This window comes from Cannabis sativa, chromosome X (assembly GCF_029168945.1).
Source record: "Cannabis sativa cultivar Pink pepper isolate KNU-18-1 chromosome X, ASM2916894v1, whole genome shotgun sequence".
NCBI lineage: Eukaryota > Viridiplantae > Streptophyta > Magnoliopsida > Rosales > Cannabaceae > Cannabis > Cannabis sativa.
This window is the reverse complement of record NC_083610.1, coordinates 4,097,994-4,124,349: the sequence shown is the minus strand read 5'-3', so window position 1 is coordinate 4,124,349 and position 26,356 is coordinate 4,097,994. Positions and strand designations below refer to the sequence as shown.

Genomic DNA, 26,356 nt, shown 5'->3' with positions numbered 1-26,356 from the left:
ATATTTGGGCACGTTGTTCAGGCGTCAAATTACCCCCCCAAGTGGCACGCATAGCTGAGAATATATCTGCCACAGTGCTCATCATTTCAGTAGTTGGTTGGGGAGGCACCGTTGATTGAGTTTGAGGGATTGGTTTCTTTCCTTTGCCCTTGAGCCTTTTACCCACGCCTCTTTGATAGTCAGATCTTTGGCCTAGAACTGTTTCCATAACGTCAAACTGATAACCGCATCGGTATTCGGATTCGGTCCCGCATCGCTCTGGGATTGTCGTTCCAGTCGCTTCCTATCAAGCTCCTTGATCAGTTCCTCCTATTTAAATCAAAATTATTAGAATATGTAATTAATATAAAATATAAATTTTAATAATAAATCATTTTAATCACTTACATAATCTTTTGCAGCTAATTCATTAACGAAAGTTCCAGACGGTTTTTTCACATGGATCTCCTTCCATGCTTCAACTACATGCTCTCCAGGAGGACCCCCCTATACAAATATAAACAATTAAATTAGTTTATTATAAGAAAAAAATATTATTAACTATTAAAGAATTTTTTTTTATGAAACATTTAACAATTAAAGAATTAATACATACCATTCCGTGGCGTATGGACGCCAACGATTTTGTGCCTTGCGTTGTTGGATATTTCATTAGTTGCCGATTCGATTTATTTTTAGTTGAACGATTCAAAAATGCCTCGCTAACGAACAATTCGCAAACCGGTTTCCAAGTCTCGGTATTCAAGTAGTCAGGGGGGAATTTGAGAACTGTGTCCCAATCTTCTGGTTTTTTGTAATGTTGTTTGAAATGCTTGTGTCTGAGTGTCTTTCGCTCACTATACCGCTCCGCCATCACCGAATATAAAGTCCCCATAAGTAGGTCTCGATGGGGATTCCCATCGATATCAAAGTAGTACTATGTAATAAAAGTAATTTAAAGTAATGTTAATTTATAAATGAGGACATAAAATTATTACAACTTTTAATAATTCAAAGTCACTCACTCTAATTCGATTGAGCACTTGATCCTTGTATTGTTGGGGTACATCAGAAAAATTTAGATGACCACCCGGGCACAACATGCTTACTTGTTGGCCAAGAAATCGAACATAATTGCTTGCTTCAGCGCCAACAACTTTGCCTGTTTCAAGATCTACCTCCACCGGCAAGGGCTTACCAGCATCTCTCCTTTTTTTTTCGAGATTAGCGTTTGCGGCAACCCCACGACCCTTTCTGACCGGAGGTGGAACTATATATATTCGAGGGAAAAATAATTTTATTAGTAAATCATACATTCACTATTTATATTCAGAACAATTGTAGATTTGAAAAAATATGAAAACCTGCTTCGCAAGACGACGGTACCCTAGAAGGATCAGGGGGATCCCTGCCATCACCATCCCCACCGTGGTATGTCGCTAACGTAGCTGACATTTTACTTTACTTTGAAGACGGAAAAAAATGTAAGAATTCACAAATGTGAAACACATAATTGAAATATCACACAAATGTTAATGCGAAAGAAATTAAATAGTCCTTTAATTGTAAAAAATTTTAATAACAAATGTTTACAAAATAAAAGTTACACTGAAGAATCACTATCATTTCCATCATTCACTAAGTTTACATTTTCATCCTCCACATGTTCAACTAGTAAATCATCTACTTCTTCAGCAACATAATTTTCATCAAGTTCATTATTCTCTATCTCAGAATCCACTAACTGATCGGACGATTCAACAATTACTGGAGGTTCATTCGATTGCATAATCAACTCTCCAAGATCAACCGTCAACACAAAATTGGCAGAGTTAGAATCACTAACAACATCTACATCAGTCTCATCTTCGTTGTCAGTAATGTCCCAAATTTGTCGATGGCTAATATCTTCAACAACCTTCCAATCGCGACCTCTGAGTGGATCTTCAAGATAGAAAACTTGCTTCGCCTGGTTAGCAAGGATGTACGGTTCATCTTGATACCAATATCCACGAGTATTTATACTAGTTATATTATTTTCAGTGATTGTCTTCTTTCTTAATGGATTAGTGTTATACCATTTACATTCAAACAATGACACTGTATATGCACCAGTATAAGATATAGTGATTACATCTTCAAGTGTGCCGTAATAATTAAACCCTTCGGCCCAAAGAACAAGAACACCACTATTTTGTGTCTTCCGCTTTTGGTCTCGCTTTGATGCAATAAACCGAACACCATTCACTACACAACCTTCGTAAAATGTTGCTAAGTAATCGGACCCGGAAGCGAGAGCGAGTAACTCATCACCATTTTGTAAAGTTCCAAGCTTGTGCAACTCATGTATCTAAATACATAAAATGTATTAATACGAGAGGAATATAAATGATTGAATTAAAACTTTACAATTTTGTCGTTATACCTTCTTATGAAACCACGGACGGAAAGTTTGCCTATGCAAGACATCGTGATTACCATTAGGATATTCATGCCTGATCTTGTCCAAATGTTCACTGTGAAGTATGATAATGTCAAGATACAATAGAGGGAGATAGAAAATAAAAACTAAAAATTTAATAAAATAATTTATAAAAATGTAACAAACTTACTCTAAGTAAGCTTGGATTTCAGGAGAATTTTGAAGAATGCACCACTCAGCTTTGTCACGACTGATATGATCAAGAGGCTTGATAAGTCCGCTAGTTAAAGGACGAGATTGAGAATTAAAAACTGAGAGATAGCGACAAACAGAAGGCGCATCTTCATTTCGATCAAGCCGATTAAATCTTGTTTCACACCCTTTAAAGTATATATACACATAAAAAAAAATCAAAACTTATATATATACCCAATTATATATACACAAATATACATAAACATATATTTATATATAAATATACCCAATTTTATATACAAAAATATATATACACACAGATTTTTCTATATAAAAACCTACATTTATAAACTCAAAATTATTTAAAACCTAAAATATATAACATTCAAAATTTAAATATACATTATATAAACCAATCTAAAACCTAAAACTATATAATAACAAATCTAAAATAATAATAAAAAAACAATACTTACCTAAAATAACCGGTGGTGCGTCGGGGTGGTGGTGCGGTGGTGGTGCGTCGGGGTGGTGGTGCGTCGGAGTGGTGGTGCGTCGGAGATGGAGGCGGTGGAAATTTCAGAAAAGGAGAAGGGGAAGGAGGAGGCGGTTAGGGTTTTTTTTTGAGAGAAAATGGAAAAATGGGGATGAGGGGTCTGATGGGGTATATATAGTGTTATTAGCGGCGGGGTAATAGCGGCGGACCCCGCCGCTAATAACATTTAATTGATTTTTTTATTTTTTTTTAAATAAAATACTATTAGCGGCGGGGTCCGCCGCTAATACCCCGCCGCTAATACTTTGAATCAATATGTGCGGGATTTTTCCCGCCCACCTATTAGCGGCGGGGTATTAGCGGCGGACCCCGCCGCTAATAGTATTAGCGGCGGGCATTAGCGGCGGACAGCCCGCCGCTATTAATATTTAAAAAAAAAAAAATAAATTCTGCCCCCCAATAGCGGCCAAGCAGGGGCTCCGCCGCTAATAGCCCCATTATTAGCGGCGGAGGAGCTCCGCCGCTAATAGGCCCGCCGCTATTGGTGGAAATTCTTGTAGTGTGACGAGTCAGACTTGAATGAGGGGGTAATGTGGGAATTAAGTAAATATTGTCCTATTTTACCTATATAGGATATTTTAGGTTTAAGGAAAAAATTTCCCCTTAATGTAAGGATAAAAAATCAAATTTCCCTTTTAATTTCAGAAAATAAGGTCTTTTTATATTGTACTCTTGTTAATTTGTTGTTGATTTTTGTTATATATATGCTATTTTTTGTTGTTATTTTGATGTTATTTAGATGTTATATTTTTCTATTACTTTTATGTAGTTTTCTTATTGTTTTCGCATTGTTTCTAAAGAAAACCATAAAAATTAATGTAAAAAAATTCTTTAAATGTAAAAATGTAAATTTTTTTACAAAAATTGGTGCCTTATATAATTACCCCTTTAATATACATTACATGACCCATAATATCTTTATATATTAAAAGTGTCTATCTAACGGCAATTCTTGGTTTAACGATTCTTGGTTTAACGATTCCTTTTTTTATTTAGCCTTACACGATTAACTTAACAGACTATTAACGTTAAACGTTAACAAATAAATAAACCCAATAATTAAACCCAAAAAATTAAACAATCTTTTTTAAAATTAAAAAAATATCTTACCCACATATCTCTCTAACAACCATTTTTGAAATTTTTTTACACGGCTAAATTCAAATTTCAAAAAATAAACCCAATAATTAAACCTAAAAAATTAAATAATATTTACGATTAACTTACATATCTCTCTAACAAACTACAATTTTTGAAATTTTTTTACACTACTAAACAATCATCAGTTAAGCAACATATATTATAACCATATTATTATTATTAATTTTGTAATATTTGCTTTTCCAGGTCAAAGATGTTCTTACTGCTATTATTTTAAGAACTGGAACAAATGCAACATATATTATAACCTTATTATTATTGTTTCCAATATGTTTTTACTGGACATAAAAGTTTAATTTAAATTTATTATTCAAATCTCTCTAAATTAAATATTATTTATTTTTGATTCATTTATTTCTTTTCGAACTCATAATATAATACTTAATATAAAACATAGCATACGTGCATCGCACGTAACAATATACTAGATTATAAATTAAGGGATATTTACAAAAATATGAAGAAAAAAAAAATGTAAGTTTTGATATATATCATATATGGCATAAAAACTTAAATGTACAAAATATGGCTTTTTTTTTTTTAAAAAAAACTTAAGAATATGGAAAAAATCATTGTATATAAGAAGAAATGCCATAAAAAAACTTTAAAATTGTGTTTTTTTTTTCTTTTTTTTTTAAAAAAAATATTAGAATAAAAAAATGATGTCAACTGAAATTTTTTTTTTTGTTAATAAATTGAAGGAATATTAAAATAATTTTATTAAGATGATAAATTAATAAACCAATTAACTGTGTATAATCAAAAACTGGTTTCTTAACGAAAAAAATTAGTTACAAATACAAATACTCATATAAATTTTACATGCATTTTAGAATCTCTAAGACTTGACCACCAATCCAGTATCAAAACTAAAACCAACACAAGACCAAAATTAAAACTAATTACAAATTTTTGAGAAGCTCCAAGACTCGATTATTAACCCACTAAACAAAACCGTCACTATCCACTAAAAAACAAAATATTAGCCGCAATAAAAGCAAAGAATAGAATGGGAATATTCAACATAATTGCTATCATCGTCGAAAAAGTCATCGCTACCGAAAAATTACTGTAATTAGACATCAAAGTTGTCACCGATGTTGGATGTTGGAGTTGTCGCCGAAGTTGGACCTTAGAATTTGACAAAGAGAAATCAGTAATATTTATCAGCTAGTTCAAAATATAACACCAAGAAACCAGTTATATAGATTAACCAAATTAAAAACTAAATCTTAAAATAAATTACATATAATAACAAAAACAATAATTTAATACAAAAACCTGCTTCATATTACAATCAACTAAAAAGTGAACAAACATACCACACCTAAAGTAATAAAAAAGATATATTAATTTCAAAAACCAGTTACTCAAAAAATAAAAAAATACATACCATAAAATTATTTTTAATAATAACTTATAAACTAAATAACAAAAACCTGTTACATTAAACAACTTAGCAAAAATTTGATATAAAAAACCAATTTCGTAAAATAATTATTAAAAATTAACTTTCATAAACCAAATACCAAAATATCTAAAACAAAATTTAAATACAAAAACCAATTACTAAATACAATTACCTAAAAAATATAAATAAAAACATAAGAAACTTAAAATAATAAAATGATATATTGAAACACAAAAACTAATAAATTAAAAAAAAAAAAAAGTAGACTACCATTGGAGAATTCTTCACATATAAATAAATTTAAATCATTAAAACGAGGTACATTAACTAACCAAATAAAATTTTTGACACATAAAAATCAATTACATTAAACAACCAATTAAATTTTCGACATAGAGAAATTATCTACATTAAACAATTAAAAATCTGACACAAAAAAACCAGTTACATTAAACAACCAATTAAACATGTTAAATAGAGAAGCCAAGTAAAAAAAAAATGAACAAACATAAAATTTGAAACACAAAACTGAGTTAGTAAAAAAAAATATAGCACATTATTATTTTTTTTTTTTAACAAATAGCTTAGAAAATTAAATTATCAAAAACCAATTTTACTTATCACCTATTTGAAAATTTTACACAGCGAAACTAGATTTCTAAAATAACAAAAGAAAAAAATAAAACTTAAAACTTAATTACGTACAATAACAAACCAGTTTTAAACTTATGAAGTATGAACCATCGTAACAAAAATTATAACAAAACATCAAATGATAAATAAAGAAGATAACTTAAACCAGTTCATCAATCAACCATATGAAAAAAAAAAAATCAGACACAAACAAAAAAATTTAAAAACTCGCAAATATAATTAAAATAACATACAATGCACAACAAAATCTAAAAACAAAATATAAGTATGAAACCAGTTTCAAACCTAAAAATAAAATAATAAAAGGAAACTTAAAATTAAAAAAATATACAATAATTTCATAAAATTGAGCAACTACCCATTACAAAACCCTAATGTGAAACAAGTTTCGAACTTGGGAAACCAGTTTAAAACAGAAACTAAGTTTAACTAAACTAAATAAGACAACAAAGAGTTTTACATCAAAGCTACATCCATCATACAAAATTGGTTTTAACCAATATTTCACAAAATATAATAATGCTACAAAGTAATCAAACCAAACTTTTAACACTATAACCAACAACAAACAAATAATAATAAACCAGTTTCATCACATTAACATCAACTAAAAAATAACACATTAATTGATAAAAAAAAAGTACTGATGAAACCAGGCCCGACCCTGGGCATAGGCGGGCTAGGCCTGTGCCTAGGGCCCACCTATCCTAGGGGCCCAAAAAAAAAATATTTACCTTTTAAAATTATACCATTTTTAACTGATTTTAAAAAATACCATATTTTTTTTCTAAATTAGGGTCCAAAATAATTTTTTTTTCTATGGCCCACTAAAAGTCAGGGCCGGCCCTGGATGAAACTAGTTCTATCAAACACCATTAACATAGTTGAACAAAAGGAATGAATTAATAAAACCAATTTCTATAAAACATAACACAAACTCTAATTCTCGTCATGCTCATTTTTTAATGGGCACTTTGACCTTTTTGGCAAGATTAATGTTATTCCCAATATATGCATGTTTAGTAGGAGAACCGATTTCCATCTGCTAAATCTGAAATTAAACCGATAAAAAATATTACAACTAGTTTTACGTTTTCTTCAATTTGCTTTCTAGTTTTAATGCACAGGAATATTTTTTTAAAATAAATAACAACTTTGCTTCCATTATAATAGTCCAAAAATTTCAACTTTTATTAATTTTTATTTTTTTTTAAAAAAATCAAATCTTCAAACTGAATACAAAATTGCAGCTTCTGCCGCGACAAGCATCGAAAAAAATCAAAGAACGATGGAGAGTGAAAGGAGGAAGAAAGAAGAAGCTACGAAGATCACTCACCACTTCTCGACGGCTCTGTAATGTTTTGAGAGAGACTTACGACAAACAACTTTCAAACTTGGGAGATGGCGAAGGAGTGTTCAAATAAAGTTACAGTGGATTTCAGAAAAACAAATTACATGTGAAAAGGAGGAATCAATGGGTGTATGGTTGAGATCAATGGGGACTGGAGAAGAAGAAGACGTGGAGTGGGTTTGTGGAATGAGTTTGTAAAGTGAGATTGTAATTTTGAGGGAAAATTAATAAGATATCGGCTTTCTAAATAATTTTACACAAATATGGCAAATCTAATCCCATAATAAAGTCTAAAAATACAAAACTACCATAAAATGTGTACAAACTTAAAAATGCCATATTTAAGTAAAATATTTTTAAAAACTCACATTTGATGTAATTTTCACATAAATTAATCATATTAATTCTTTTTGTTTTTGCTAAGGATAAATCAGGATAAGTTGAGAAATATTATATTTTATTAATATATACTTATTTTTTTTTTGAGTGGGTTGACCAATATATTATTATTCTCTACTAAGTCTAGCATATAGTTTACATTAATCTAAGAGGTCTAATGAAAAAATCATTTATAAAAGTGGATATATCTTAAAGAATATGAAAAGAAAGTAAAATAGATATATAATATAATTTCCTCTAATAAATTAATCATATTTGATATAGGACTTTTATATTATTTTCAACTTATCGTATATCAACTCATTTAATTAATTGTCAATTTTGTCATTTTGTCTCCCATGCTCCTTGTTTGATAGTTAGAATAGGCTTATTTGGTATTTCTCTGATAATGGTTCTTTCTCGGTAAATAGTGGATATTGGAGTAATGTGTCCAGGTTGGGGTGGGGCCAAGCTTCGGGCTCCTCAGGGTCTTCTCGGTGGTGGAAACTTCTTTGACAGCTAAATCTCCCGCCTAAGATAAAAAAATTTGTGTGGAAGACATGTTTGAATATCATCCTGGCTTATGCCAATTTATCTCGCCATGGTGTATGGATATCTTGAGACGACAGGAACTTGAACAGTTTATAACCCTTGGTTGGCGAATTTGGAATAGGCGAAATACCTTTGTGCATGATCAACGGCTCCTTTTTGATAACATGGTTAGTACTTGGGACATGGATTATTTATGGAAGTATCAAGATGCTAATAATAATATTGTGCCAACTTCTATGGGTCCGGCTCCTGGCAACGCAAGTAATCGATTGGGCTCATCTGAGGCTGATCTGGTTCTTGGTGAGTTCAATCTTTTTGTGGATGCTGGGGTTTGTGTTGAGAATCGAAAAATAGGGATGGGGCTTTGGTTTCTAATCGTATGGGGCATGTCCTATTCTTGAGTGCGGCTGATCCTTGGGTGAGATTGTTGGAATCTCACGTTGCCGAAGCCAAAGCTCTGCTCCATGGGCTTTCTTGCTGCGTGCAGATGGGGTATACAGTGATTGCTGTTTTCTCCAATTGTCAGTGGGTAGTTTTAGCTGTCAATAGAAAAGCTCCTTGTCTCAATGAATTTGGTATTGTTCTTAATGATATTAATCATATTCGGAATTCTTTCAGTAACATATCCCTGTCGCATTGTAATCGGTCTAAGAACCATGTTGCTCATTCTTTAGCAAAACGAGCGGTAGATTTAGGTGGCCGAGTTTCCCCTGATTTAGCTATTTAAATTTGTCTATCTTTTGTAATTCCAATTTTTTTGGCTTAATGCCTTTTAATGAAGTTCCCATATTTTCTTTAAAAAAAATTAATTGTCAATTTTGGTAAATATTTGTAGATATGTATGATATATATAAAGGATATAAAAGATAATTTTCGAAAACTAAGGAAGATAATTAATTATATATAATTGATTAGTGTTCAAATTAATAAATAACTGTAAATTAAAGTTCAAATTATAAATAGTTAATTTAACTAAGAATTTAATTAATCATTTTTAAAAAAATATAATTATATATATAAAATATTTAATTTTAATTAATGCAGTTTTTATACGATTGATTATATATATATATATATTCTTTATTATTTAATTAATTTATAAATGAAAGAAATCTAAATTTAACATTCAAATTAAAGTTAATCCTAATAAGTCTAGGGTTTTGTTTAACAAAAAAACTTTTTGTCAAGTCTTTGAGAAATATAAACCTATATATATAATACCTATATATTTCTAGCCAAATCCATTATGTTTCTCCTCTAAATCGTTTATACTTTATATTAGGTTTAATTGGTGAGAAAGATTGAAGAAATAACGACAGATCATAGAAAGATTATCTAAAAAGGGTAAGTAATCAAATCTTTGCTTTTTTATTTTATGAGTTTCTAATGATTGAATTTATTGTATAATAAGTATTAGTAAGGAAAGGATGAAAATTAAAGAGAAGTAATTTAGTACACCTGAAAGTATGATTTTGTAAATATGAATGTTTGAGGAGCCTGATATATTTAAATTTAAATGCAGCTTTTATACGATTGATTACATATATATTCTTTATTATTTAATTAATTTATAAAATGAAAAAAAAAATTCAAATTCAAATTAAAGTTAATCCTAATAAGTCTAGGGTTTTGTATAAACTAAAAAATTTTTGTCAGGTCTGTTAGAAATATAAAAATAAGGTAATAATCTAATAACCTTTTTAGGGCAAGTTTCTAAAAATTATTTCTTTTTTTTTTTAAAAAAATATATTTATTTTTTATAAAATTGGAAATAATAATTACAACTAATAATTTGAAAAAAAAAATTATAAATTATTTTTAAAAATTAATTAAAATTACTACTCTATTATTGTAAAACTAAAAATTATTTACATGTATATTAATGTGTTTTTTTTATTAGAAGAATAGGAGGTGGAATCCAATTGTCTTAATATTATTCATATTCTTAAAAATAAAACGCTACAATACTTCTTAGTTCTTACTTAGGCTATCATTGTTAGAAAAATATTATTATCATCCAATGATTTTTTTGATATTACCATGAATCATTCTCCTAGAATAACTAATGAGATGTTGTTCATTATTTATATTTTTAGGATTGGAAGATGATAATCTTGTCTAGGAGTCAAATATAATTTTTTGTGCTGAAATTCTTGTGTTGACAATTGCCATTATTCAATAATGTTTATGACAATTTTTCTTTCTTCATTTTTTTTTTGTTAAAATTTTCTTCATTGGTTTTGTTCTTATAAATTTGGTAAGCTCAAGTATTTTTTTTAAAAAAATAAAAACATATAAATAATTGTTAATTATTATAAAATTAAAGATTTTAGGTTTAAAAAAAATCTTATACATTTTATGTGTATTACAGTTTAAAGCTTAAAATTATTATTTTTTTTATTTTCAGTAATGCAATTTAGAATTCTAGTATGAAGAAATTTTATAAAAAGATAAATATACATTTTTTTTTCTTTTTAATCTTTAAAATGATTTTTATTAAAAAAAATAGTTTGTTAATTTTTTTTAGTGTGTTTTATTTTTTAAATAACAATTCCATTTATAATTTTTTTATTTCTATTAATAGTTTTATTTATTTTAGGAATATAGAGAATAACAAAATAGGAAATATTAATTTTTTAATATTTAATTAATGATTATAAATATCAACCATTAGATATTTGATCCAATGGTCAATAATAAAATACCTATACATGGGTAATACCCATTAAGAGCATACCCATATATATATATAAATATCTTACCTATATATTTGTACTCAAATCCATTAGGTTTCTCCTCTAATAAATCGTTTAAGTAATCAAATTTTGCTTTTCTATTTTATGAGTTTCTTATAATTGAATCTATTTTATAATAAGTATTATATATATATATGGTCTGCAAAAATAAATAGAGTTCTACCATTTCCTCTCCAACCAATCGTCACCTTAAAATCAATATGTTTTCTTAAAAAAACTTTTTTTATATGTAAATATATATCTTATTTGTTTTAGGATTTGAAAAAAAAAAATTAATTATATAAGACGTCAATTTAAAAAAATTTAACACTCTGAAAATAAAATTAAATGAAGTATAATTAATTATTTGTTTTAGGATTTGTTTTAAAATGTTTTATATAATTGTTATAGGAATATCTTTTGTAGAAGCATCAATTACGTGTATATATATGTGTTTATGTTTATGTTTTTTTTTTACGGATCATGGTTTAAATTTCTTCAAAATCAAAATCAAAAACAATTAAAGATTGTTTAATTAATATGTTTTTTACACTTAAATAATTAAGACTATATATGCATTTAGAAGATCAAGCTCAAAGCAAATGGAAACATTCGTAGATCAATTTCTGAAACTGAAAGATAAGAAAATAAAACCAGGTAATTACTATATATATGAATTTCTTTAATTAAGAAATAATGATTTTTAATTAAGAACTAATCATTTGTTTTTCTTTTTCTTTTACAAGATTGGAGATATCTTCCTCATGACCTTATAGAATTCTTGTTTAAAAAAATTGAAGTGAAAGATTCATTTTCATTTGCTTTAGTTTGTCAATCATGGCACAAAATAGCAATGAAGAATCGAGGTAAGTTGATGAAACTAAATCAACATCATTTAGTTCCAAAACTTTTGATTCCAAATGAGAGTGATGAAACCAACACATTATGGAGTGTCTACAATGTATTTTCCAAGAACAATAATATATCCTTAACATCATCAAACCTAGTACTTCCTTCGTACGATATGCCTTTCGTAGGATCATCAGAAGGATGGTTAGCTACTCTCGGAAAAGATTTCAAATTTACACTCTATAAGCCTTTTAATAACACTATAGACATATACCTTCCTGTGTTGTTCGATGAATTAAGTATAAATCGTTATGAAATGGTTATGAAGTTCACAACATTCACCTTCGATTCAATATCAAAGCCAAACAATTTTATTATCGTTATGATATTTGGAGCATATTTACGAGCGGCTTATATAAGACCTTTTCAAGATTCTGCTTGGACTATCATACCTCATTTACCAAATTGCATTGCGTTTTATTATGATGATGTTTTGTTTCATAAGGGGGCATTATTTGGTACAGATTTTCATCAAAGTAGAATTGTTTGTTTCGACATCAGTGATGATTTGTCTCAACTAAGTTTCAAGTGGGTTAGAGAGATTCAAACAAATTATAATAATGTTAAACGACGCATTGATAAGAAATATTTGGTTGAATCATGTGACGGAGATCATCTTTTGCAAGTTCATAGGTGTAGTAAAATCACCGATACAAACGGTCGTGCAACAGAGTATTTTGTTGTTTCTAGGTTGAGTTTTGATCAGTCAAAATGGGAAGAAATAGATAATTTAGGTGATCAAGCTTTGTTTTTAGGTGACAATTCATCAGTATCAATCGATACTAGTTCATCAAATTCTACAAAATGTCAAAGTAATTGCATATATTTTACTGATGACAAAGGTGGGACTAATTTAAATATCAATAATCCTTTGGATATGGGAGTCTACAATATTGGAACTAAGAGTTTGACACGATTCGATATTGATAAAAATCACCTTCGTAAGATGGGCGGAAGAACACCAATTTGGGTTGTGCCTACGGTATTTCTTCCTTAAATAACAGTGTGAAAGTTTAGTTTTTTTTAGATTGTTAGGCACATTTTCATATTTCATGTAGATAGTTCTTTATTTATTTTTATCAATTTAAGTACAATTATTTTTATCTTTTGTCTCTGATTCATTTACAATTTATACTCGTATCCTAACTGCACAAGCCCAAATATTTTTTTGAAAAAAGCAATCAAATAATATATTGATACTATAAAAAGAAAAAAAAAAGTAATTTTTTTTTGAAGGAAAGTAAAAATTTAAATTGATAGTAGTATGCAACTACTAATACTATATCACATATCTATTTTTCTTATAATTGTTATTATAACCAATTTAAATTTGGTAACCATTTCTTTTAAATATAAATTTTGTAGTAATTAGTTACCACTGTTAATTTCTAAAAATAGGATAAAAAAATAAAAATAGAAAAGCAATAAAAAAAACACAGTTAAAATAAAAAATCATAATTCTCATTTTTAATTTTTTGAAAAGGTGGGAAAACTTGTTGGGATAAATTGAAAAATATTTTTTTTGTATCAATTAATCAAAAATACTCTCATATTATATTTTATTAAAATAAATTATTTATAAAAGTGGGTATGTTTTAAAAAATATGAAAATAAAAGTAAAAATTAAAATGTAATTTCTTCAAATATGAAATTTGTTTAGATTAGAATAAATAGCATATAAATAAGCACATCGGTCTATACACATTTCAGTTTTACGATCAACATTAAAGAAATAAAAGATTTCTAGTCTTGGATCCATTAAAGAACATAGTTAAGATAGAAGAAGAAAAGAGAAGAAAAGCGATGGATAGAGGTAAATAATTTATTGTTCATATTAAAATAATGGATATCTGAATAATAGAGGTAAATAATTTATTGTTCATATTAAAATAATGAATATCTGAATAAATAAATTACATACACGCACTAGTTTGAAATTTTAGAGTTGATATATGTTATCAATATTTGACTTTTGATAAGTTCTTTGTATTATTATTATTTGGAATTGAAAATTTTGAAGTTATGAGAAATTATAGAATAATTATTACAAGTAAATTTATTATTATTATTATTATTATTATTTTATTTTAATTTTTTTTTAAAAAAAATGGTGCACTATTTGATGTCTAAATGAAAAATAATTATGAAAATCACAAAAACTTTGATCTTCAAAACATAACTATAGCAATTAAGAGGAAAAAAGGATTTTAAGCACTAATCTTTTTTTCTTTTTCTTTTGTACCAGAATGGGGACACCTTCCATATCCTGTTCTAAAAGTATTGTTTCAGAAGATACACGTTAAAGATTCGCTTTCATTTTCTATGGTTTGTCAAAAATGGCACGAAATAGGCAGGGAGGATATAACTATCATTTAGTTCCCAAGCTTCTCGTTCCAAATGAAGACGATGATACTAATACAAAATGGACTGTTTTCAATACAACTAAAGAAACCGATCATATATCATTCGTAACTTCGAGTTTGGTACTTCCTCCATACACCTTACCGTTTATAGGGTCATCGCAAGGATGGTTATGTACCCTTAGAGCCGATTACAAGCTAACCTTGTACAAGCCATTTATGCACACCATAGATATCTTCCTTCCTTCCCCAGTTTTATTACCCCGAGAGAACCTCTCTTTTGATATAATAAAGAAGTTCACTACATACACTTTGGATACAATATCAAAACCCCATACTTTTCTCATGGCAATTATTTTTGGACAGCCATGTCAGGTGGCCTACATCAGGCCATTCAGAGACCCATCATGGACTACCATGCCAGATATTCCTGAAGTTTGTAGGTTTTCCTACGATGATATCTTGTTCCACAGAGGGGCATTTTATGGTGTAGATCACCATACCGGTGGAATGGCTTGCTTCAACATCAGCGATGATTTGTCTACACTAACATTTAGGTGGTTTCACGGAATTCAGCCTGATGAAACCAGGGACTGGGCTAGAAAGTACCTGGTTGAGTCATGTGACGGAAGAGATATACTACAGATTCAGAGGTTTCGAAAAGAAACACTTAACATGGCAGTGCGATTAACAGACTACTTCGACGTTTTCAGATGGAACTTTGACCAACGGACATGGGAGGAGGTACATAATATAGGTGGTTCTGGATTCAACATAAGGTATCCTTTGGACATGGGACTGTTTAACATTAGCACTAGGAGAATGAGAGAACTTGGCATAGACAGATTTCATTTAGTTAAAATGGGAGGAAGAACACCCATATGGGTACAACCTACCATATATTTTAGGGAAGATTTCTGTTAGATTTTTTGATTTCATGTACTTATAATCTACACAGTACAATTAAGTGATATGATTTTGAACATATCTATATTTACAACACTAAGAACATTTATTCTCCATGCTTCTTTATATATATAAAAAAAAAAAAAGCAATTTAGTTTGTAAAAACAGTGAGAAAAAGAAAAAGTTGGAAGCTTTTTACCTCCATCAAAGCAGAGTATAGGCCATATTATAGGCCCCAAACTGGTATTCAAAGCAGAGTATTTGCTCTTCTTCTTATTAATATTATCTCCAAAATCCAACCCAACACTCGCTCCAATCTTTCTTTCTCCACTTCCATTCAGGAGTCGAAGTTTGTATTGTAGCTGTCTCACCACCCGAAAGCCCTTCAAATCCCATCCTTGGAGAAACCCCAAATGATCCCATTAACGAGTTTAAACTCACCCAAAAGCCCTTTACTTTAAATCCCATCCTTGGAGAAACCCCAAATGATCCCATTAACGAGTTTAAACTCACCCAAAAGCCCTTTACTTTAAATCCCATCCTTGGAGAAACCCCAAACGATCCCACTAAACTTTATCGGGTCCATATTATTATTATGCATGCTCCCATTATCTATGTCGATTTCTTTAGGTGGAAATCAATGCAAAATTTTAGTTTATTTTTGGTACCTGAAGATTGATGGAAGCTTTTCCCTCCTTTTCTCCAAAAATCTATAGGTGAAAACCAGCCCTCAACAATCTGTAGGACATACATAGTAAATTTAAAACATGTACATACATCTTATTCCTAGTACATCATGCTGCGATAAACGCCATCAAATAAATTGTTTCAAACACACTAACTAACTAGATATGAATACAATAAGTCGATTCGTATTTCAAACCAGCAAAAAGTCAATACTGAAGACCTTGCGGACTGGCTTTTCTCTACCGAAGAGCCTGAAAAATCTTGGCTTCAACATCAGAATCCGAAGACGACGACGAATGATGGCCGCGGATGTTTGAGAGAGAGAGAGAATGAAAGAGGTGAATTATGGAGACTATAAATCAGAGCCGTTAAAAATGGTTGAACCGACGAACCAGGCAAGTGGTTCGCTTTCAAAACGAAAATGTTTCTTCTTATTCTATTTTTATAAATATAGAATATTTTAGTAGACCTCTAATAAACTATTCTTCTACTTGTTTCAACATATAACATTTAATCTAATTTTTTACATTATTAAGTATGTTGCAGACTTGCAGTTATTTAAAAAAAAAAAAAATCGATAAAAAAGTTTTGTTAGATTGTTTGGCATATTTTCATATTTTATGTAAATTGTAATTTATTTACTTTAATTAATATAAGTACAATTATTTTTATATTTGTCATTGATTTATTTATAAAAATATTGGTTGGTGATAATTTGACAATCGTGTTTTCAAAAAATGTAATTTTAAAATGAAAATCTGAATTATGTAACTATTTATTATCATCCATTTCAAAAAAACAAAAACTATTTACTATGTTGAATATTCATATCCCATTTCAACCAATAATGATATTTTTAATTAATTAATCCCATATTCATATAAATAAATGGTTTGAGTTTTATTATTTAGTGTGTTAATTTTTTTTCTTTTTTTGGATTTTTTAAAAAAATTATAGTATATCTTAAATAACTAAGTTATACAAACAAGCAGTGTGCATCTATACAAAATGCACCATATATTTTTTTAAAAAATTATATATATATTTGTGATATTAAATAGTTTTCTTATTGTATATATAAGAAAAAAAAAATTAGAGGTTGTTTGGCTGTATAGTTTAAAAACTGTTTTTTAAAACTGAAAACAATTTTTAAAAACTATTAGGACAAAAATTTTTAAAAACTATTTTTTAAAAATTGAGTTTTAAAAAATTAGAAAACAGAAAACATCCAAATGTTGTTTTCAATTTTCAAAAACAATTTTTGTTGTCTAACATATTATATTTTTATATTTTGCTCACATACTCAGATCCTAGACCCGAAATCATACCCGAACCTAGACCCGGATGAGTTAATGTCATGATATGGTGCTAAAATATTATTTTTTTTGTAAGAAAAAAATCTAAAAACAATTTTTAAAAATTTGTACCAAACACCATTAAATTTTTAAAATGACAAAAACTGTTTTCTATTCTCACTTTTAAAAACACAATTTTAAAATATGAAAACACAGCCAAACAAGCTCTTAGCTTTCTTTTTTTTTTTTTTCATTTTTTATATCAAAAAAGTTGTTGAATATTACTTAATTTTCTTTTATTTAATATAATTTAGAGGTCTCAATTACACTTTCTACTTCTCACAACCGTCCATAAAAAATGGGACATAATTATTATTTATTACCATTTTAAAAAAGTTGTTTAGATCTATTTTTTTATTAAAAAAATTATTATCACCTTACTTTATTAAGTGTATGACATGTAATACTATAGTCCTTAATCATTTCTCTTTAAAGAATTAACAACAAATTTCAATTCATAATATTTTTTAAAAGGCATATTTGCGGCAAAATCTCCTTAATATTTAAAACGGTTACATATATAATATAATAATAAAAAAAATAGTAGCAAAAATACTTTATTTTACAATTTTGTTACATCTCATATTAAATAAGTTAAAAAATATGTCACCACGTGTTTTTAAATTAAAAAAGACTTAATTGACACATGCAACAAAATTATAAAATAAAGTATTTTTACCATCAATTACAAATATTAATATGATTTCGCCACAAATATCTCATTTTAAAAACTAATCAAATTATTTATTAAACATAGATATTCTAAGATTTCATATATAGTAAATATTCAATATAAACTAACACATTAATAAATATCATTTGCTTTTATTATCTCTACGACCATATATAATTTATCTAGTAATAAAGAATTTTCTAAATAATGGTTCTTTTTTTTTTTTTTAACTATCCAAATTAATATATAACGATATAATAAAACAATCAAATTAATATATAACGATATAATAAAACAATCAAATTAATTTTAATCAACATGAAATAAAAATATTTCAAACAATCTTTTTTTTTTTTTTGAAGGAAATTTCAAACAATCTTAATACAATGTTTCATAAAATTCAAATCTTTGGAAACCAATTACCAAAAGAGAAAAAAAAGAAGAAAAGAAAAAAAAAAATAACACCAAGTAGAGAGACCTTACTTATAATTTTTTATAGATATGTTAGGTACAATCCAAATGGGTGCTCTTCCACCCATTCTAGTAAAGAGATTAGTATCAATGTTGAAACGTCTCACACTTCGAGTTACAAGATTGTACACTCCCATATCTGAAGGGTTATTAATATTTGAATGAATACTATAATCGTTGGTAAAATATATGCAGTTACTCTGACATTTTGTAGAACTTAATCATGTATCAACTGATACTGAAGAATTATCACCTACAAACAAAGCTTCATCACCTAAATCACTTATTTCTTCCCAATTTGATCGATCAAAACTCCACTTAAAAATATCAAAACATGTTGTTACACGAAATGTCTCCATGTAAACATACCTTTGAACTTGCAAAAGATCTCCTTTATATGATTCCACCAAATATTTCTTATCAAAAACAACATCATGATCATTGTTACGCTTGTTTGTTTGAATCCCACCAACCAACTTTAAACTCGGTTTATAAGACGAATCATACTTAATTTCGAAAGAAACAAGTCCATTCGTATAAATATCAACTCCATAGAAAGCATCTTTATAGTACAAAATGTCGTCTATAAAAAAGGGCTTATTAAAAGGCGACGGATCAAGTACATGAGTCCATGAATCGTCTTTTAAAGTGGTCCAAATATCACTATCGTAATGAAATCGTTTGGATTTGATATTGGATTGGGTGTGAATGTTATGAATCTGTTAAATGAATCACGATGCTTATAATCATCAAATAAAGGAGGAAGGAAAATTGTTATAGTGTTATTAAGAGGCTTAAAAAGTGTGATTTTCAAATCTTTTTGAATAGTAGCTAACCATCCTTCGGAGGAGCCTATAAAAGGAATATCGTATGAAGGGAGTAATAGGTATGATTCTAAAGATATGTGGCGGTATGAGCTTAGGTTATAGACACTCCATAAATTATTAGCTTCGCTTTCATTTGGAATCAAAAGCTTTGGAACTAGATGATGATTTAGTTCGATTAACTTACTTCGATTTTCCATTGCTATGTCGCGCCACAAGAGACAAACACAAGCAAATGAAAATGAATATTTTGCTTCTATCTTTTCAAAAATCAATTCTAATAGGTGACATGGAAGATTTGCCCAATCTGAAACAAAAATGAATTTTGTGTCAACATTTAATGAAATTCATATGAAATTTTTAAGAAGATTTTGTAACGCCCCGATTTCCCGAGACGTCACACTCGCTAGTCCGTTTAAAACCATTTATAATAAAAACAATAAACTATTTTATTGAAAATAATTAAAGCATGAGATCTCATTATTTTAAAACAAAAACACTTGATTCATTTACAAATTTTTAAACATTAATTTTTACAAAAGTAATCGAGCCATAATCTTTAAAGAAATATTCTTAAACCAAAATATCGTGACAATCCCCTAACATGTAATCCACGCCTCGAGCTCGCCATCCTCACTGCTTAGTTTTGTCTTTACCTGCACACAGAGTACCCGTGAGCTAACGCCCAGTAAGAAGAGCTATGTAGGACATAACCCCCCAACTAGATAACATGGTCATAAACATAATAACATCACAACATCAAATCAATTCATACCATGCTAGCATACATATACCAACATATCACATCACATACTATTCTCAAATATAATATAGCATCATATCACAGTGTAATCTTAATGCATGATATACTCACACACATAACACACGGTATCTTATCGCACATTGTCCTCACATACGATAACATACTCCCACTCATGTTGATTAGACATGAAGTGTAACCTGCCCTGCCTTGTGCTGTTCTCACACTCGGCATCCAATAGGGCAATCCCTTATCACAAGTTGTACTCACCCATGATAGGATAACCTGCAAGTAAACCCATACAAGCAGCCAAAAATATATCCTGCAGTGCTATGCTCACACCAGCAGCAGAAAACCTATCCTATAAGTGTTATCCTCACACAAACAGTCAAAAGCCTTATCACTATCACACAGTAATAACATTAGCATAAAACAACAATCTACCACAAAACATGTAAATACAAACCCATAATACAGTTGTATGTTTCAACATACACCCTGTGCACAGATGTCCACTCTTCTTACCTCAGTTGCTAAGTATATCCTTTTCTCTCCCTCGAACCTCTTGCCGAGTTTCTTTGTTGAGAACAAGATCCTAAATCCAATAACACAATAACACTTAAAATATATTCTGTTGGATTAAAAATCCTATGTGGGCACATATGTATAATGTATATGCTATTATAAAGTGTGATACAAAATTAAGTGACCAATTATGTTATGGGTATCAAAAGGATATTAAAGTGTCATGGAATTAATGTGTAGATACCATAAGCTAATTTATAATTTGTTGAGGGGCCAAATTATAAATACCCAAAACTCATTCTAAGATGAGTCTATAAATAGGTAGTGGTCCCCAAGAAACACCAGGGTTTCTGTATTATCTCCTTCCCCATCAGAGAAAATACTCTAGAAAATAGTGTATTCTTGGAAGATCAAAACCTTCTCTGCAATCTCCAACAATGGATTCAGGTTAGTGCTTCCGCTCATATTTTATCATCTTCTTCTTCTTTAATTTAGCAAAGGCTTTATAGATTTATGATTTAGGGTTTTCTATATTAAAGCACTTTTAAGAATATGTTTGGATCTGTGATTTGTATATTTCTTGAGTGTTTTATAAACCCTAACAAGTGGTACCAGAGCCACCTTTGTTGAATTAATTGAAAATCTGATGATTTTATTTATGAAATTTGGGGATTTTGAAAATTAGAGTTAATTTTCTTTACTGTTACCGCAATTTTTGGGTTCCAGATTAATTGATTATATCAAAGTTTCAATATATACTGATTATATATGATTATGCATACACATATGCGTTTGTTCGGTTTCGGCTTCAGTATATTATATATATTCGATCATGATGTGTGATTTGGGAATTTGGAAATTCAATATTGAATTGTAATGATTGTGGCTTCAATGACTTCTGCCAACTGTATGTTTCTATTTTATGCAATGGATTCGTTTTTGGCTTCAGTTGAATTTGAGTTATTGCTTCAGCTTAAATATATATATTTGGAATTGATGAATAGTGTTATGCATATGATTACATGTCCTTTTGTCGCCATTGATAATGGCTTCAGGCTTCATAGCTTCAGACTTTTACAGACCCTTTTTACAACATATATATGTTTTCTAATAATTAACTATACATGTATATTTTATCTGTAAGATATATATATATATTGAATAATTATTGGGTAAGGTTAGGTATTGATTTTTTAAGCATATTTATATATATTATATTTCTGTGTGTTATATATATGTTACAGTATAGTTTGGTAAATATATATTTTAGTGCAAACAATTTAATTCAAATTTTGGTGTTGGTTTATGACTAATATTTTGAGTAAATTAATTGAAACAATATGTCGCCAAAGTGACCTCTTTTGTGTAGATTAATTTATTTAAATATTAGGATGGTTGTGTGTTTGTAATTGATGCTTATATTGACTAGCCCAAAGGTAAGTGAATATTTCGCTAAATTTCAAACATACATGTGGCAATAAATGTGTGACAATTATAAGGTATTTTGTGTGAGCAATACGTTAGTCCAAAGATTAACCTATTGTTTGGCACAGTTTTTATTGTCAATATTTGATTGCTACACCAAGAGTACCCTTTACAGTTAATATTACTGTCCAAAGACTTGATATTAATGTGTGTTTGGTATCTTGAGATGGGATTAACCAATTTTTGAATTTATTGTTTAATTATGCATATTAATGTGAGCTTGTTTTATTTGTTCTATATTCAGCTTCTGCTGCCTCAATATCTGCTAATATTAATTCTATTCCTATGCTTAATGGGACCAATTTCAAGGATTGGAAAAGGAACTTACTTATAGTTCTGGGATGTATGGATTTAGATCATGCACTAAGGAATGAACAACCTGCACCTCTCACTAAGGAAAGTTCCCATGATGATAAAAGAGAATTTGAGAGGTGGGATCGTTCAAATCGCATGAGTCTAATGATTATGAAACACTGCATTCCAGAAGCCTTTTGGGGCACAGAATCCGAAGGGGTTACTATGGCTAAGAATTTCCTTGAACAAATTGAGGAACGTTTTGCCAAAAACGATAAGGTTGAAATGACAACACTTCTTGGTTCTTTAATGAACATGAAGTATAAGGGTCAAGGAAATGTAAGGGAGTACATTATGAAAATGCATCATATTGTCTCAAGATTAAGGACACTTAAGATTGAGCTTTCAGATGATGTACTTGTACTCATGGTTTTGTTAACGCTTCCTCCACAGTTTAACCAATTTAAAATTAGTTACAACTGTCAAAAAGAGAAATGGACTCTCAACGAGCTTATTTCTCATTGTGTGCAAGAGGAAGAAAGGTTGAAAAAGGATAAAACCGAAAGTGCTCATTTGGCCACTACCCCTAAGGATAAGGGCAAGAAAAGAAAATTTGAGAATGAAGCTGCTAAGGGTCCAGTTCAAAAGAAACAACAACAGGATTCTAAGGGTTGTTTCTTTTGTAACCAACCTGGACATGTGAAGAAAGATTGTGCCAAATATCACGCATGGCGTGTAAAGAAAGGTATTAATCTTGCTTTGGTCTGTTCTGAGGTTAATTTAGTTTCAGTACCTAGAAACACTTGGTGGATAGATTCTGGTGCTACTACTCACATAAGTGTTTCTATGCAGGGTTGCCTGAGCTACCGAAAGCCAAGTGATGGTGAAAGATACATCTTTGTGGGCGATGGACAATCGGTAGAAGTGGAAGCAATTGGGCATTTCAGATTGTTATTAAGAACTGGTTTTTATTTGGATTTCAAAGACACTTTTGTTGTGCCGTCTTTTAGACGGAATTTAGTTTTCGTTTCTTCGTTGGACAAATTTGGATATTCTTGTTCATTTGGAAACAATCAGTTTACTTTGTCTTTAAATTCAAATATTATTGGAACTGGTTATTTGAATACTTATGACAATCTTTATTTGCTAGAAACAATTGCATCCTATAATGAAATCTTGCATGTGGAATCACGAGGTACTAAACGTAAATTAAATAAAGAAAATTCAGCGTCATTATGGCATAAACGCTTAGGTCATATCTCAAGAGGTAGAATTGAGCGTCTTGTATCTGATGACATTTTAGAGTCTCTTGACTTTCACAGATTTCAATGTCTGTGTAGATTGTATCAAGGGAAAACAGACCAAAACTAAGAGATTAGGTGCCAATAGAGATTAGGTCCCTCTAGGGAGAAGCGTTAAAGACAGCAGCTTACATTCTGAATAGAGTACCAAGTCAAGCAGTTGCAAAAACACCTTATGAGGTTTGGACAGGTCGAAAGCCTAGTCTAAAGCATTTTCACATTTGGGGATGTCCAGCTGAGGCAAGGCCTTATAGGCCACATGAAAATAAATTGGACTCCAAAACAGTTAGCAGCTACTTTATTGGTTATTCTGAGCGATCTAGGGGCTATAAGTTTTATGATCCCACTGTCAGAAATATTTTTGAGACGGGAACTGCAACATTTTTTGAGGATGTTGAATTTGGGGGGAGAAATAAGGTTAGAGACATTGTTTTTGAGGAGGAATTGAATTCAAACTCAGTTTAGACTATCATTTTAGACAATGTTCAGGCTTCCACACCTGTCATTGATCAAGAAATGAATCCGGAACCTCAACAAGACAATGTTGAACAACTCCCAAATCAAAATGAGGCTATTGTTCCAGAAGAACAAATTCAACACCCTCAAGAACAAGAGCCATTAAGGAAATCCACAAGAGGGAGAAGAAATGCTATTTCAGATGACTATTTTGTATTTCTTCAAGAACATGAGGATGAAATTGGAATGATGGAAGATGATCCAATCAACTTGCATCAGGCCATGAAAAGTTTTAACTCTCAAAAGTGGATTGATGCCATGGATGAAGAGAATAAGTCTATGCAAGACAATAAAGTTTGGGAAGTTGTCCCATTACCAGAAGGTGTAAAACCAATTGGTTGTAAGTGGATACTTAAAACCAAGAAGGATGAATATGGTAATGTGGTGAGATTTAAGGCACGTCTTGTAGCAAAAGGCTATACTCAGAAACAAGGCATTGATTATACAGAGACTTTCTCTCCGGTTTCATCGAAAGACTCTTTTAGGATAATATTGGCACTTGTTGCTCATTTTGACCTTGAGTTACATCAGATGGATGTTAAAACAGCGTTTCTCAATGGCGACATTGATGAGACAATTTATATGGAGCAACCAGAAAACTTTGTGGTTGGTGACCCAAAGAATATGGTTTGCAAATTAAAGAAATCCATCTATGGACTCAAGCAAGCTTCTCGTCAATGGTATCACAAGTTTCATCAAGTAATTATCTCATTTGGATTTGAGATGAATATTATTGATGATTGTGTATATCACAAGTTCAGTGGGAGTAAATACATATTTCTGGTTCTATATGTCGATGACATATTGCTTGCTACTAATGATATAGGCTTATTGCACGAAACCAAGAGATTTTTATCTAAGCAATTTGAGATGAAAGATCTTGGTGACGCCTCTTTTGTATTAGGAATTCAAATACGTCGAGATCGTTCTCGGGGTATTCTTGGATTATCACAAAAGAGCTATATCGATAAAGTACTCAAAAGGTTTGGCATGCAAGATTGTAGACCAGGTGATACCCCTGTTGCTAAAGGAGACAAATTCAGTCTTAGACAATGCCCTAAAAGCAGCCTTGAAATTCAGGAAATGAAAAAGATTCCCTATGCATCAGTTGTAGGGAGTCTAATGTATCTTCAGGTATGTACGCGTCCAGATATTGCGTACATTGTTGGGATGTTAGGCAGATATTTAAGCAACCCTGGTATGGACCATTAGATAGCAGCCAAGAAGGTTATGAGGTATCTTCAGAGAACAAAAGATTACATGCTCACATACAGGAAATCAGATCATTTGGAGGTCGTAGGGTATTCTGATTCTGATTTCGCTGGATGCCAAGATAGCAGAAGGTCTACATCAGGCTACATTTTCTTGTTAGCTGGAGGAGCTATATCCTGGAAAAGTGTCAAACAGACACTTGTAGCTTCTTCCACTATGGCAGCTGAATTCGTAGCGTGTTATGAGGCATCAAATCAGGGAATATGGCTGAGAAACTTTGTCACTAGGCTGCGTATTTTGGAGAATGTTGAAAGACCACTTAAGATATTTTGTGACAATAAATCAACAGTGCTGTATTCCAATAACAATAGGAGCTCATTCAAGTCAAAGAATATTGACATAAAGTTCCTAGTTGTGAAAGAAAGAGTGCAGAGTGGACAGATTTCCATAGAGCATATTGGGACAAACTCCATGATAGCGGATCCACTCACAAAAGGATTACCACCCAAGGTCTTTCATGAGCACACTGCTCATATGGGTGTCGTATTACTTGAGGATATCATGATTTAGTGGGAGTTTGTATTCTCTTTGCTTTATGTTTGTTTAAGACATTTATGTATTTGGTTATTTTCTGATCAGAAATAAAGTTTTCAGTTTATTCACTCTGTTTTGTTATGTTTAAGT

The 26,356-nt window shown here is 30.0% G+C and overlaps 3 protein-coding genes across 3 annotated transcripts; 1 reads left to right on the top strand and 2 right to left on the bottom strand.

Annotated features, from left to right (window-relative positions):
* Window positions 1-192: 192 nt before the first annotated feature.
* On the bottom strand, window positions 193-1,464 carry LOC133031953 (uncharacterized). The gene is made up of 5 exons (XM_061105753.1): window positions 1,344-1,464; window positions 1,005-1,249; window positions 596-916; window positions 388-486; window positions 193-309 (listed from the first exon to the last, which is right to left on the bottom strand). Exons 1-5 carry the CDS (start codon window positions 1,432-1,434, stop codon window positions 193-195), a joined length of 873 nt encoding a protein of 290 aa, XP_060961736.1. The 5' UTR covers window positions 1,435-1,464.
* A 118-nt stretch (window positions 1,465-1,582) lies between these two features.
* LOC115707442 (uncharacterized) lies at window positions 1,583-16,738 on the bottom strand. The gene is made up of 6 exons (XM_061105752.1): window positions 16,453-16,738; window positions 16,238-16,307; window positions 15,769-15,966; window positions 2,592-2,781; window positions 2,405-2,495; window positions 1,583-2,329 (listed from the first exon to the last, which is right to left on the bottom strand). Exons 1-6 carry the CDS (start codon window positions 16,528-16,530, stop codon window positions 1,583-1,585), a joined length of 1,374 nt encoding a protein of 457 aa, XP_060961735.1. The 5' UTR covers window positions 16,531-16,738.
* On the top strand, window positions 12,121-13,429 carry LOC133031662 (putative F-box protein At5g60060). The gene has a single exon (XM_061105167.1). It carries the CDS (start codon window positions 12,248-12,250, stop codon window positions 13,298-13,300), a length of 1,053 nt encoding a protein of 350 aa, XP_060961150.1. The 5' UTR covers window positions 12,121-12,247; the 3' UTR covers window positions 13,301-13,429.
* Window positions 16,739-26,356: the final 9,618 nt, after the last annotated feature.